The 14384-nt window shown below is 42.4% G+C and overlaps 1 protein-coding gene across 1 annotated transcript in view; it reads right to left on the minus strand.

Moving 5' to 3' along the window:
- Positions 1-2198: 2198 nt before the first annotated feature.
- Positions 2199-14384, minus strand: part of KLHL5 (kelch like family member 5) — a 67915-nt gene continuing 55729 nt past the window's right edge. The window contains exons 8-12 of the mRNA XM_015418255.1: positions 13435-13659; positions 10611-10773; positions 7252-7461; positions 4041-4212; positions 2199-2293 (exon numbers count right to left, since the gene is read on the minus strand). Coding sequence (XP_015273741.1) covers positions 2237-2293; positions 4041-4212; positions 7252-7461; positions 10611-10773; positions 13435-13659 — 827 coding nt within the window. The 3' untranslated portion in view covers positions 2199-2236. The remainder of the gene's footprint in view (positions 2294-4040; positions 4213-7251; positions 7462-10610; positions 10774-13434; positions 13660-14384) is intronic.

Consider the following 14384-nt stretch of genomic DNA (forward strand, 5'->3'; position numbering starts at 1 on the left):
GTGTTTGGCTATTGGCTTCTTTGCTCTGAAGAAAGCATGGATCTTTTTTCTAGAAAAGAAACAATGAAGGATGGCTGGGGGTACCTTGTTCAGGGACCCACAAAATTGGATCCCTTGATCCAGTCTACCTCAAACGTGGGGATTCTTTAGTGAAAAGGCAACACTAACTCTGTTGTGATTTTGCTGTCATTTGCTTGAAAAATAGCCCCTCAATCCCCTCCCCCCAAAGGTTCCCCATAGGGAATACTGGATCTGAATAATTTTGGAACTCTGAAAAAACCCCACCCTGAATCTGACTACCAAATTGGTTTTGGGGACCCAGATAACTTGAAATACTGTTATCTTTCCCAAAATTGGAAAAATATTTTCAGGTACACATACCTACTGTAGCTAGGAAAGAGAGCAAAACAATGCTGTGCCTGAATCTGCACAGGATCCAGATCATTATCTAAAATTACTTTTTAAAATGCCAGAAACAACTTTGAATTTACAGTATTTTTGATTCATAGAATGAATGAAAGGTATCACAAAACCTGTATGTAAAAAGAAAACAAGAAGGACGTGTATGCTGGAAAAATGTAATTTTTCTTTTAAGCCAATAAATAATTGTGAACCTCAAAATTGTATTTTAAAAGTTACAAATGTGCAAAGACTTTAGGAATAAGACACAGTCCATTTACTTTCAAAAACTGCTCGAATTTACAGCTTCAGATTTTTCAAGATAAAAGTACAGTAATGTGTTACATGACATATTTGGAAATGTAAGAAACAAGGCACAAAAGAAAAATATAGAAGTTTCAGAGAACACTTGGAACCCAAGTCATTCTGAGTAGTGTAAGAGGTCAACACAATAAGGCAAATTCTAAAGAAAATCCATTACACTATTAAATAATTTAATCACGTGAACATAATCCTTGGAAATACTGGTAGGTTGTGTTTTTTCTTTTCTTTTGGAAAGTGCTAAACATCCAAAAAGGATGTACCACTTGTAGTATAATGCCCACCCTCCATAAAATAATACTATAAAACCGCACAAGGAGTGTTCACTTTATAAAAAAGTCACTTAAATTTGCACAGAGTCCTTTTTCAAATGCAATTAAAATTAGCTACATGGAATTTCAGATAATGGAATGCTTCATAAACCATCAATGGAGGTCACTTTCAATAACATTTCTGATCTCCTCCTACCTCTGTTCCTCGATCTGCTCTTAGTAGGAAACCCACAAAGTTAAGATGCAATCAGGTCCAGAAAAAAATGACATTCTATATAAATATTCATAGTGTACTGAACGTTACATAAAGCATTACAAAATCCAGCAAATGTACTGGGTGCTGCAAAGCTTTTGAAAAAGTATCCCACAGCAGATTTCCTTAACATACTAAGACAGTAATTAAAGTAAGGCTTTGGTTAACCAAAAAAAGGCAGTGGTGTGAAGAGTTACATACAGGTATCCACTGTATAGGATTTCCCAGGCAAGACAGACAAGTAATTGCCTCAACTTTGTCTGCATTCGCTTCTCCTTGTACAAGCCACGACAAGAATCTTTTCAACAAAGGAAGGTCAATACCTGCATCATGAAGCTACCAAAACCTTACGCCTTGTGGGAATGAAATAAATGTGACTATGCCCGGGCTTTAAGCAAAAAAACAGAGCTTCTTTACAGAGGCTTCAGAACTAGAAGCCATCAGTTCTAATAACCACTTACTTCTTCCAGTCTCTGTGTTTCAAACAGAAGACGTTTGACAACAATCCAGCTGGCTGCAGAATGTTCAGTTACAAGTAAATGTACACACATTGCATCACTCTTTTTTTTAAAGTGCGTAACGTTGGTCCATCTTTTTCTTCTTCTTTTTTTGAAAAAAAGCTTAGTTAATATATTAAGACCAAACTCTTTGCCCTGTGAAGATACGCAGTACCTTATTTGATTATAATTTAATAATTTGGGACAAAGCCCCACAGAGTCTCTACAGAATAGAAGGATACCTTGGTAATTAGATTCAGGTGGGGTAGCCGTATTGGTCTGAAGCAGCAGAACAAAAGCTTGAGTCCAGTGGCACTTTTTAGACCAACAAGATTTTATGCGAGGTAGAAGCTTTTGTGTGCACGCACACTTCCTCAGATACAGATACTGTTTCGCTGTATATGAAGAAGTGTGCTTGCACACAAAAGCTTATACCTTGCATAAAACTTTGTCAGTTTTAAAGGTGCCACTGGACTCAAGCTTTGTTTTGGTAATTAGAGTTTCACAGTCACAACACAGGCCCCTGCTCTTCCTAGGCACAACGGTGCAACCTGTAAGGATAAAAAAGAAACAGGCCAGTCACACATTTATTATACAGACTGGTTACAGATTTAAAAGCATTTTGTGAAACTGTAAGAATTCTCCCCCTCCCCTAGCGCACTTCAAATACTGCTTAACTTGGGCACAGCCCAAGAACCCTTTTTACAAGGCCAGGGCTCAGTTCTGGAAATGATGAAGTAGAATATTCTGCATGTGTACTAAATGTCACCTGCTGCAAGACGAAGCCTCCAACACCGGCTAGCACCTTTTGCATAAGCTAGCCCTGTTATGCTAGAATATAAAAGAATATTGATAGATGGTGCTTGTCCTACCAAATGGTCTCTAGTCAAGTGGACAAAAAATACCCCCCAGCCAGTAGCTTATGCAGCTAGAACAGGAATTGCATTCAAGTTTAAATTTCAGTAACGCTTCCAAGAGAGCAGTCTTGGAAATTTGGTCTCCGGTGTCGTGAAACAGCTGGAAATATTGCTTGGTACACCTTACCTAAATGAGAAGGAAAGCCATTCTGAATTTCCCAGAGTGCATTGGTGTCATAACTATGTAGCCATAGCCAGCCTTCACAAACAGATTAAGTGAGAGGAGGGCTGCGTCCTAGGTTGCCATTTTGCCAGCATGACTGTTAGGCTAGCGGACTGCCACTCCTGTCTGCAGAGAAAGGGGGTGGCAATTTCCACTGGCTTCCTCCTTCAAATGCAGGTCCCCCCCCCCCTTTGCCACCACACTGCTCCGAAGGGTCCCTTCACTCCCAAGGAGCAGAACTGGGGAGGGAACTCTGTGGGCCGCAGAGTAGGGAAGTCCTGCTCTGCCGGCTTCATTCTATGACTGTTACATAGAATCCAACTCAAGAGTTTCCCGGTCACAGAACGTGGCTTCTAGGAAAGCACTAATCCTAGCACTTTTCATTACATAAATTAAACGCAGGTTTTGGTTCTTCTGTTTCTTCTAGGAAATCCTGAATGAAAAGATACAGATGCTTTTGCACCGAGAGGAACAGACATCTGAGAGATTGCTTAACCCCTCTGTAAACGGGGGCAGGGACCCCACTCCCAAGCAGACCAAACAAAACACTAGGGCAGTGATGGCAAACCTTTTAGAGACCGAGTGCCCAAACTGCGACCCAAAACCCACTTTTTTATCGCAAAGTGCCAACACGGCAATTTAACCAGAATATTGAGGTTTTACGTTAGAAAAAACAACTCATACGTTAACTTAAGATGATCCAGACAAAGTAAGGAAAGCAATCCCAAATGCTTTCATTGACTTAAAATTATTTGGCAGAGAATTTGACACTTTAATGATGGTCTGGGTCTGGCTGGGGTGATGGCACGCGTGCCTGCAGAGAGGGCTCTGAGTGCCACCTCTGGCACCCGTGCCATAGGTTCCTCACCACTGCACTAGGGAAACCTGCTTCCTGACCTTCTTCACACATGGCTTTGGCAACCCCAGTGAAAGGCAGACTTTCAAAAAAGGCTGATGTGACTTCTATAGAACAAGCATTTAAATGTACGATGCTACCCTGTTGGTCCATCGAGGCTAGTATAACTACCCTGATGGTTAGGGACCATCCAAGGTTTCAGACCATCCATTCAAAGATTGGCAAGACACTTACCAATCCTCCTGTCTCAGATCCTTTTAACTGGAGTGGCCACGAATTGCGTTTTTTGCATGCAAAGTAATAGCTGAGTTATGTATCTTTAAAGACAAACCAACACCACAAAACAAGCCAGATCTTCATACCTGCGTCCACTCATTTGTCTGTGGGTCATAGGATTCTACTGTGTTAAGGTATGTTTGCCCATCGTAGCCTCCAACTGCATACAGTTTGTCTCCAAGAAGACAGACTCCCACAGCATCTCTGCTAATGCTCATGGAAGCCACAGCAGTCCACACATCTGTTTTGGGGTCATATCTGGAAAAAACAATAAAGACAAACTGAATTGCCCCAAGATCTGACAAGAAAATACCACAGATGCAACTCTAGCCTTCATTTGTTTAACAGAGTTGAAGTTACCTGTAATTATTGTTCATCGCGTGGCCACCTGTGCAGTCCCACATGGGAACTGTTCAGGCCTACCACGGAGAGTTCTTTAAAGCTCAAAAAGTGCCTGGGGACATTCCATCCCCTTCCCCCATGCTATTTCCCACTTTTCCCAGTGTGATAAGGAGGGCGTGAAGCACCCTTCTCTCAGTTCCTCTCTGCCACCACTGGACTGAGTTATAGTTTAGTTAAGAGCTCACAGCGGAGAAAGGGAGAGAGATGTGTGACTGCACAGGTGACCACTTGATGAACAACAGTTACAAATAAGTGCAACCCCGTTTTCATCATCATGGCTTCTGTGCAAATGGATCTGGGAGAGCAGTGAGCTGATTTAGTAGTGTGAGGAAGACGGGTGTGAGTGTTGAACAGAGACGGCAGGACTGCTCTTCCCACTGCTGCATCTCTTGTGGCATCTATGTCCACTGAGTAATGCTTTGCTAAGGTGCGGGACAATGACAATGTTGCAGCTTTTCAGGTGGAGTCAATGGAAAGACCACTGTGAAAAGCAGCGGAGGCAGAGTGTGCCTGAGTGCAATGAGAGGGAAGCTGAAGCAAACAGTTCCTTACAAGGTGTTATTGGTCACCCACAAAGTTACACTATATTAATCCAGCTTTAAGTCCTACATGCTGGAAACAATATGATGAATCTGCTTCCTTATTTCACTGTTGGTGGGCCTGCAAACACATTGAACTGTTTCGGAACTTAGTTTTAGAATATATTTTTTATATCACAGGGGCCTCCCTTCCAATGCGGCCAGAACTTTTATCATCATTATGGCCTGAAGGCAGTATACCTAGGACAACTAAAATTTTAATAGAATCTTTATTAGCAGCTGGTTGAGCTGCAGTGGCTACAAGATGGAAAAACAGATCGCCCCCATTGATTTTGTTATGGTTGGACAAAATATGGAGATTCTATGTAATGGAAAAGATATCTTATCGCAATCAACAAAATGACAAAACGGAATCTAGTTCAGACTTTTTTTGCAGTTTGGCACCCGATGTTAAGTTACATGCTATCAATAGAAGATGTTCCCAGTTGTATCTACCCTACTGACCTGTTGCAGTTATAATTCACTTACTAAATATATAATCGAGAATTATTTCAATGTTTTTGTTGTATTGCCCAGTCAATCCTGGTTTTCTTTTTTCTGATACTGTTTTCTTACCATATATTGTTGAATAATGTTATTACTATGTTTTGATGTTTACAATTTTTTTTTTAAAAAAAAAGCTGCAGCAGACAGTCAACTTGTACTGGTTTATAACAAGAGTTTAATGCAGGTGACTCTCCACATGGAAATGGATTACACCAACAGCTTCTTGCCCAAATTGGGCCCTAACAAGGATGTGAAAAGGTTTTCTTTTCTAAAGGGGTTTGTTCTGTCCAGATAGGGAAAAAAAGTGCTCTATGCATGTCTAAGGAGTGGAGAGCTCATTCCCTGTCATCCTGTGGTAGTGGATATAACACTGGCAGGGTGATTGTCTTGGTTTATACGGAATCTGGATGTTACTTTAGAAAGAAACTGGAACAAAGTGCAAAGGACTACTCCAGTGCTGAATAGTTTTAGAAAGGGAGAATCATGTTGAAGCGCTTGGATCATGTTGAAGTACTTGGATCATGTTGAAGCACTGCACTGACCCTTGTGGCTGATGTGACAGCAATTGGGAACACCACTTTCATGGTGAGGAGACAAAAGGGGTAGGTAGCCATGGGGTCAAATGGTTTGCTCATGAGCATTGACAGCACAAGTAACAGGCTACACTGAGAGATTGGAAGAAATTGATTTAATAAGATTCCTATTAAGCAACCAAGGATCTCCCATCGATATGGATGTGGAAGCATGCTAGGATGGCTAGATGGATTCTTATGGAGGTGAACAAGAGTCCTTTCTGGACCAGGTTTAGGAGACAGTCAAAGACCTTTTTGAGCAGACATATGACAGGTTCTAAGTTTTGGTCCTTAGCCCATGCACAGGAACACTTCAACTTGGTGGAATAAGAGTGTCACTAAGGAGAGAGAGTAGTAGTGACAGACTTCACGTTCCTGGGATCCCAGATCACCACAGACTGTGACTGCAGCCATGAAATTCAAAGATGCCTGCTCCTTGGGAGGAAAGCGATGGCGACCCTAAACAGCATGATAAAAAGTGGAGACATCACCCTGCCGACAAAAGTCCGCATGGTCAAAGCAATGGTATTCCCAGTAGTCATGTATGGCGGCGAGAGTTGGACTATAAGGAAGGCCGAGCGCCGAAGAATAGATTCTTTTGAACTATGGTGCTGGAGAAGACTCTTGAGAGGCTCTTGGACTGCAAGAAGATCAAATCAGTCAATCCTAAAAGAAATCAACCCTGACTGTTCCCTGGAAGGCCAGATAATGAAACTGAAGCTCAAATACTTTGGCCACCCAATGACAAGGGAGCACTCACTGGAGAAGACCCTGATGCTGGGAAAGATTGAAGGTGAAAGAAGACGGGGACGGAAAAGGATGAGATGGTTAGACAGTGTCATAGATGCAACGAACATGAAATTGAGCAAATGTCAGAGGACGGCGGAAGACAGGAAGGCCTGGCGTGATCTGGTCCATGGGGTCGCGAAGAGTCGGACTCGACTGTGCGGCTGAACAACAACAAAGGAGAGAGAATAATTCTGATCCAGTTCCTCCCTCTCATTTTGCCTCTGACTCTGTTCATGGTTGTCTACTGACACAAGAGGACACAACTGGGGAGGGGGGCATAGGAGGTTGAAGTGGAAAGGGAGAGATGGGGAAGTTGCCTTTCATCTAGTGCAGACATTTCTAATTTTAGTCCTAAAAGGGGGAAAAAACCTGTACTGCACATTCTTGCTTGGGCTTTTTGGGACAACTGAAGCCAGCATCTTCTCCTTAAAGTTCTACTGGATTGTTACCTCTCTACACAGTCGGACAGTCGTGAGGTCAGTGAAGCCGGTGCATCATGGCCTCCAATAGCATAGAGGAACCCATTCCAGGTGGTTACTCCAACGCCTCCTCTTCGTTTTGACATTTGAGCACAAAGCATCCACTTGTTAGTATGAGGATCAAAGCATTCCACTGATTTGAGACAAGAGCTGCCATCTCGACCACCAACTGCATATAATCTATGAACACACATTAGGAATTTAATTAAGCGGTAATTTTAACCACATACAGTTATACAAAGAAAGGCGAGACTCATGCTGATACTGAATTAGATGGGTTATTTTTGTAGAGTGAAAACCATGAGAAGCCTAACACACTGAAATCTTCCTCAGGGGCAAGAGAATCAGATGTTCTTTTTTCTTCAAAGGAAACTCTCTCGGGATTCTCTCTCTGAAAGGATTTCTCTTGTCGTGTTCATTTTTTGATGTTGCTGGTTTTAGATGCTACCTATAATTTCTTGATAACAATGTCAGCCGTCATTCCCACTCATTAGGTAGTGCAGTTTGTCCTTTTCTGCTGCCCTAATTTGAGGCTAGATGCATTTATGGTTGCATTTATATTTAATTTATTTATTTCAACACAGCCCACCCTCCCCCATATAAAGGGATCAAGGCACGGAAGAACATTCCATACAATATTCGCAATCAGGTTAAAATTTAAAAACTTACAGAATAAAAATAAACTTAACAAGTTAACTGACAATTTACAGATGGTACATAAACAGCAAATTTAGTGTCCTGTTCCCTGTGATGGAAGGGGAAAGACGGAGCCAGGCTTGATGGGGAAAAATGCTGCAGTCCTCAACCATAGGCTTGATGGAACATCTCTGTAGAATTGTATTAGGTCCCTCAAGGTATGGATATCATTCAACAGAGAGTTCCACCGGACCGGCGCCACGGCCAAAAGAGCCCTGGCTCTGGTTGAGGACAGCTGGATGCTTTTTGGGCCAGCGATCACTAGTGAGTTCTTCTCACCTGAGCATAATGCTCTTTGGGGGATACGCCAGGAGAGACAGTCTCATAGATATGTTGGTCCCAGACCGTTTAGGGCCTTAAACGTTAATACCAGAACCTTGAACCTGATCCACTTTTCAACCTGGAGCTAGTGCAGCTGGCAAAGCACTGGCTGTATGTGTGCTGTTGATGGAGTTCCTGTAAGAACCTGTGCCACCACATTCTGGACCAGCTGTAGTTTCTGGGTCAGTCTCAAGGGTAGCCCTGTAGTCTAACCTGGAGGTGACTGTTGCATGGATCACTGTAGCCAGGTCGGGGTGAGACAGGAAGGGAGCCAGCTGCCTTATCTGACGCAACTGAAGAAATGCCATGTTTTGAAAAAGCTATTTACAAATTATCATTCCAATGAACAGGAAGAAATCTTTTCCGTTGAAAATATGAGCACATTCTAGGGGGTGGGGGTGCTAGAATGCTATTAGACCCTTGCCTACAAATGGAGGCTCAAGTCTCCTCTCTGGTGTGTAATACCCTTACCCAGCTTTGGCTCATGTGCTAGCTGGAGCTCTTCCTGTATCCACAGGATCTGTGTGTGGTTATTCTTGCCAGTCACATCTAGACTGGACTACTGCAATGAGTGTTATGTGGAGATGCTTTTGAAAACCATTCAGAAGCTTCAGTTGGCACAGAATACAGTAGCTAAACAGCTGACACACGAACTATCAAGAACCTATTGCTCCAGTTTCAAGGAAATTACTCTGATTGTTCATCCATTTATGGTGACAAAAGTGCTGGTTATTACCTTTAAAAACCTAAATCGTTTGAGACCAGAGTACTTTATGATTCCCTATTCCCATATGAGCCTACTCCCATCTGTATGCAGGCCCGCAGTGGTCACGGCGGAGTCCAAGGGGCGACGCCCCTCCCAAATCTGCCCTGCCCCTGTCCTTCTCTGACCCCAAAGGATCTGCCCCTGCCAGCTTGTGCTGAGCACAGCCGCAGCAGCCACAGCATGCAAGAGGAGCCTGGGGCACGTGGCGCTGCCTTGAGTGAGAAAGAGGAGGGGACCAACCACTGGAGCTCAACAGCTGGGAAGCCCACCCCACCCTGCCCCGGCACTTCACTGCACCTGTGCCAGGGCGGCAGGAGAGGAGCTCACTGCTGGTGGCATGTGACCTGGGGTGGGCTGGGTAGCGCAGGCTCAGTGAAGCACCAGGGAGGGCCATTGTGACAAGCCCCAGAGCAGGCTAGCCTGCCATGCTGCCCTGCCTGCCTCCTCTATGCCAGGACTGCCAGAGAGGGAGAAGGAGAGCCCGGCTCAGCCTAGTAAGTAACTAGTAGTAACCTGAATGGAGTGGCAAGGGAAACCCAGCATAACCCCCCCACATCAGAAGTGAGGTAAGCACGTCGGGGAAGTGTCTCGAACTGAAAATTTTCAGGCTACGGGGCTGTCTGTGTCCCCTCCTTTGAGAGCAAGGTAGTGGCCACTTAAGATAGGGTCTTTGTCGTAGGGGCTTCCTGATTCAGCTGTTCACCATCCTTATGGCTTAGTTTCAGACCCTGCTTTTAAATCACCTTATTTACCTAGGCATTTGATTGTGTTTGGCTGTTTGATTGGTTCCACTCCTCAACAAGTTTATAATAAACTGCCAACTATTTTTACAGGTTTTCGGTTTAAACAAGCTGCTACTGCTATTTGATTATGTTGTAAAAGTTGTATTTTATTGGTATTTGCTATTCCGGGCCCTGATGGAAAGTATCTGAATTTTTCAAACAAACGAACAAACACTCAAAAGATCACAAGATCAGAGAAATAAAAACATTTGGAGATGTTACAAAACAGAAAATAAAGAGGAAGGGTAGGGGTTTCCTACTAAAATAGTTGTTCTGACACTTCAAGGAAAAGATACCATTTCTCAGAAAAAATATAGTTTGTCTCCCTTATGTAAATTAAATGGTCTTTCCTTCTTTATAGTTTCTTATGCCAATATGTTATCAAAACTGTTCATGTTCCCATAACTTTTAAAACTGTTATCACCTATTAAATTTGCTGTTCAATATACATCTGTAGATTTGACTACATCACATCTGCTAGACATTTTGTATCACAATGAACCACGCAGAAGGCATTTTGCAGTCCTGAAGCCATTTAAGATCCAAGAAATGATAAGAATAAAATTAATAGGACAGCTTTTCTGATGTCTACTGAAAAAATTACCAGAAAACATGCACAGATAGCATTATCCTATTCCACAGCATTCCGTCATTCCACTAGTTCCGGTGTATGATTTTTTTTTCGCGACAAATACGTTACGAGATTCTGTGCAAAAAATTACAGGATAATTAATGTAATTATTTCTCTATTAAGTTGTACGTACTTTCCACTTAGTACCGCCACACCTACTGTACTCCTTGGAGTTGACATACTAGCCACAAAGTTCCACTGGCGTGCCTGTGGATCCCATCTTTCCACTGTGTTCAGGTAACTCCAGCCATCGTGCCCTCCTACAGCATACACAGGACCTTCCAACACAGCTACCCCTTAAAGCAAAACACACAGATGGTTTCCAAACGTGAAACTGATCTTCACCATCATAGATAGCAGCAACCTCCAAAATTTTTACTTTCAAGTAATTTTTTTATAGTAATTTATATGGGGAGAAAACCCTTAATGTTGTACGGAACTGTGACCGTGTTCTACACAGCCATCTCACATGGAGCACTGGCCATGACTACTGGGTGCTGCCTTCACTCGGTGTGAAGGATACTGTGCTTCAGAAAACTCATAGCCCCCTTGAAGCTCTGCGTCAGTGAAGATGACTGGATGAGGGTGGAGTAGGGGTGTGCATTCGGATCTACCTGAGACGAAAACATACCCGAAATACCTTATCTGTATTTTGGGGTTTATTTCAGATTTCCAAATGTATCCAGGGTTTCTCAGGAAAACTGGGGGGGGGGGGATTCAGAGAAAATCCCGGATATATTCAGGAATTTTGGGTAGATCTGAAAACAGTGGAGGGGCAGGAAAAGACTGCTCCCGCCTCTCAGCTGTTTGACAGCCAGGCTAATGCAGTTCCTTTAAACTTTAATAGCTGATAACTTCCTGCAGGCACAGCTCTGCACTGCCTTCTCCTACCACGGAGTTTAATCTGGGTGGCAAGAGAGGGCAGCCCAGCCAAGATCGGCTGTGCCCACGGGGAGCTGATCGCCCCCCACCAGCACAGCTCTACACTGCCTTCTCTTGCAGCTCGGTTTAAATCGGGCTGCAGGAGAGGCCAAGCCAGCCCCGGGATCGGGCTGGTATTTTTTACCGGTATGTTTTGATTTTGGACTATTGGATCCAAAAAATTTGGGGATTTCTGAAAGATCCTGGATCCGAATGCCATTTGGATCTGGGATTTTTATGAAATTCCAAAAATATTTCAGGTCCAATAGACTTGAACCGAAAAATACTGGTTAAAAAAAAAATTGCACACCCCTAGGGTGGACTGTCTTTCAGGGAAACTTGTGCACTGGAAAGGTCCTGTCACACATCGCTGCCTGTCAAACAGAAGGCACAAACAACAGGTCCTCACCAGGGTTAGGCACCGCCCATTTTTATCTTCTGCTGTAGGTTGCCTTAACTGATGAACAAGGTAGATTCTGCACCATATCCAGGTCAGAAGAAAAGAACACCACATGCTCCATTACCTTCTCCAAGAATGGAATATTAGACATTGGTCTATACCTGCCACAATTACTACAGTCAAGAACTGGCTTCTTCAAAAGTGGACAGCCTCCTTCAGTTTTCTGGAACCAATCCTTCTCTCAGAGAACAATCTCCATTGTCCAGCTACTTAGGATCACACTGGTCACATTAACTAGTCAGGAAGACCTTTACCTGGGCCCAGAAGGGAAATCTGACTGTTGGGCTGATAATTCCAAGGATCTTGACCACATGCTCAAGTTGCACAAGATTTAAATTATCAAACTAAACAAGACAAGTAGTAGCAACTTATGAACAATCACAGATCCACTCCCTCTAATGTGAGTAACTTGCATATCAGATCAGATGAAAGTGATCTTACCCACAAAATGCTTTGCAAAGAGGTCACTGAGGGTCAGGCTCCTGTCTTTCTCTCAAGATGATTCTGGAGTAAACTACCAAAAAAGAAGCTCTGCTGGCTGATGCTGTGTGGGATGTCATGGCTATAATAAAGCCTTTTTTGCCACCATCATTGCTATGGAGTAAACTCTAATATGCTCTCTAGCTCGCAATTTTAGGATTTGGTGCAAATATTCCCATCAACTTTTTTTATTATTGGGTTTTTGCGCAAGCTTGTGGACAGTCCCAGCTATGTACAGTCTTCCCCCCAGGCCATATTTGGCAGCAGTGAATGGGTTCTTCAATCTGTACTCTGTTAGTCCAGCACCAAATCAGATACATTATAAGTGTGGAACCTGGGAGAACTCACCGGGGGGGGGGGATCTCCATTAACTTTCTCAATCTTGCTTTCCTCTTGTGACTTCCTTTGGTAGTGCCTGCAGCTGCTTCTTTTCTTTCTCTTCCTCCTACCCACCTCCTTTTACTGTTTCTCCCTCTGGCAGCCTCTGGCCCCGTCTCACCTCCACCCACATTTCTCTTCTCCACCACCATTTTCAGTTTTACCTTTTTATAATTTTCCTCCCCACTCCAGCTTTAATGTCCCTCCCTCTTATCTTTTTTTGCCTTTGTTAGCCTCTCTCTTTCTCCCATCCTTCACACTAACTGAGGATTGGAATCTTCAACAATGTTGACTATCGGTTGCTTAGCAACCTCCCAAATGGTCATCAAGATCTCACAATGTAGTCTCAGGAGATCTCAGTGGCACACTTTTTTTAATGGAAATAAACATTGCTTTTATGAGTTTAGGGGTTTTCTTGACCCTCTCCCTTTTTTTTTGTAAATCTAGGGCTCCTGCCAGGCTTGTAAAACAATACCTCCATAGGCCCATTGTGTTGCATTTTTTTTGATCCACTCACTACATATGAGTCCAAATTACACCTAATGCTGATTATTGGTTTCTTTTTGTCTGGTACAAGTTTCTCATATCAAATTGCATTCTTATGGCAAAACAACACAAATACAACACAAATGGTCTTTTAAAAAGGAGGGATTTGCTTGACTGATCATTCCACAGTTCTCACTTTAAAAATCAAGCTACGAAGAACTAGTGTACATACCAAGTCCATGCCGGTGAGTAGACATAGGTGGCATTACACTCCAAGTTTTTGTTTTGGGATTGTAACACTCCACAGTATTCAGCGTTTTCAGTCCATCTCTACCGCCGACAACATACAGTTTATCATCCAGTACTGCCACTCCAAACTGTAATCTTCTCCCATTCATATTTGCTACAGGGGTCCACATATTGGTACGGAGATCGTATTTTTCAATGCTTGTTGCTCCTTAACAGTAACAGAAAATTATATTAATAGAAAATTCACCTTTGCCATCACTGTTCATTGTAAAAAAATGAACTGAGCTCTGTATTGTAAGGTGATGGGTAATCCAACCATATCTTTATTTTATATTCACTAACATGCACAGGAATGTTACTAGGAATATATTCGTTCAAAACACATTCTTGAAATTTGTCAGATCTACTTAAATAGCAGTTAACTAACCAGGCAAGTTTCATGAAAGCATTTCATAAACATTTTACTTGACCAAACTTGTACAAAATGAAATGTATAAATTAGTAACAGAGAAAAATCAACTGGCTTGTATACCTTAGTTAAGACCTCAGTTTCTGTGAATTTACATTTGCAGTCCATTTATCAACAATTCTGCCGTTATGGAATACTGAATACTAACTAACCAGAATAAAAATATGCTTCAAATCCAGCTATATTCAAAATCCATATTAAAAGAAAGAATAAAAGTTTGCTTGAACAACCATTATGAAAACTCTTTCATTAATGCTTCAATAATTAACCCCAAGATAATGATTTAAATATTCTGTGTAGTTTCTCCACATATTGTTCATTTTAAAAATAACTATCAACAAAAATGTAACACTGTGTATGCTTGTAAAAGTATTAACTTCAGCTTTTGGGAAAATATTCTACCAGCTTAACTACTTTTCAAACTTGCATGTATTGTGTCTGTGTTATACAACTGAAGCAGTAGT

The sequence above is a fragment of the Gekko japonicus genome, unplaced genomic scaffold (genome assembly GCF_001447785.1).
Source record: "Gekko japonicus isolate JY-2015 unplaced genomic scaffold, Gekko_japonicus_V1.1 scaffold55, whole genome shotgun sequence".
Taxonomy (NCBI): domain Eukaryota; kingdom Metazoa; phylum Chordata; class Lepidosauria; order Squamata; family Gekkonidae; genus Gekko; species Gekko japonicus.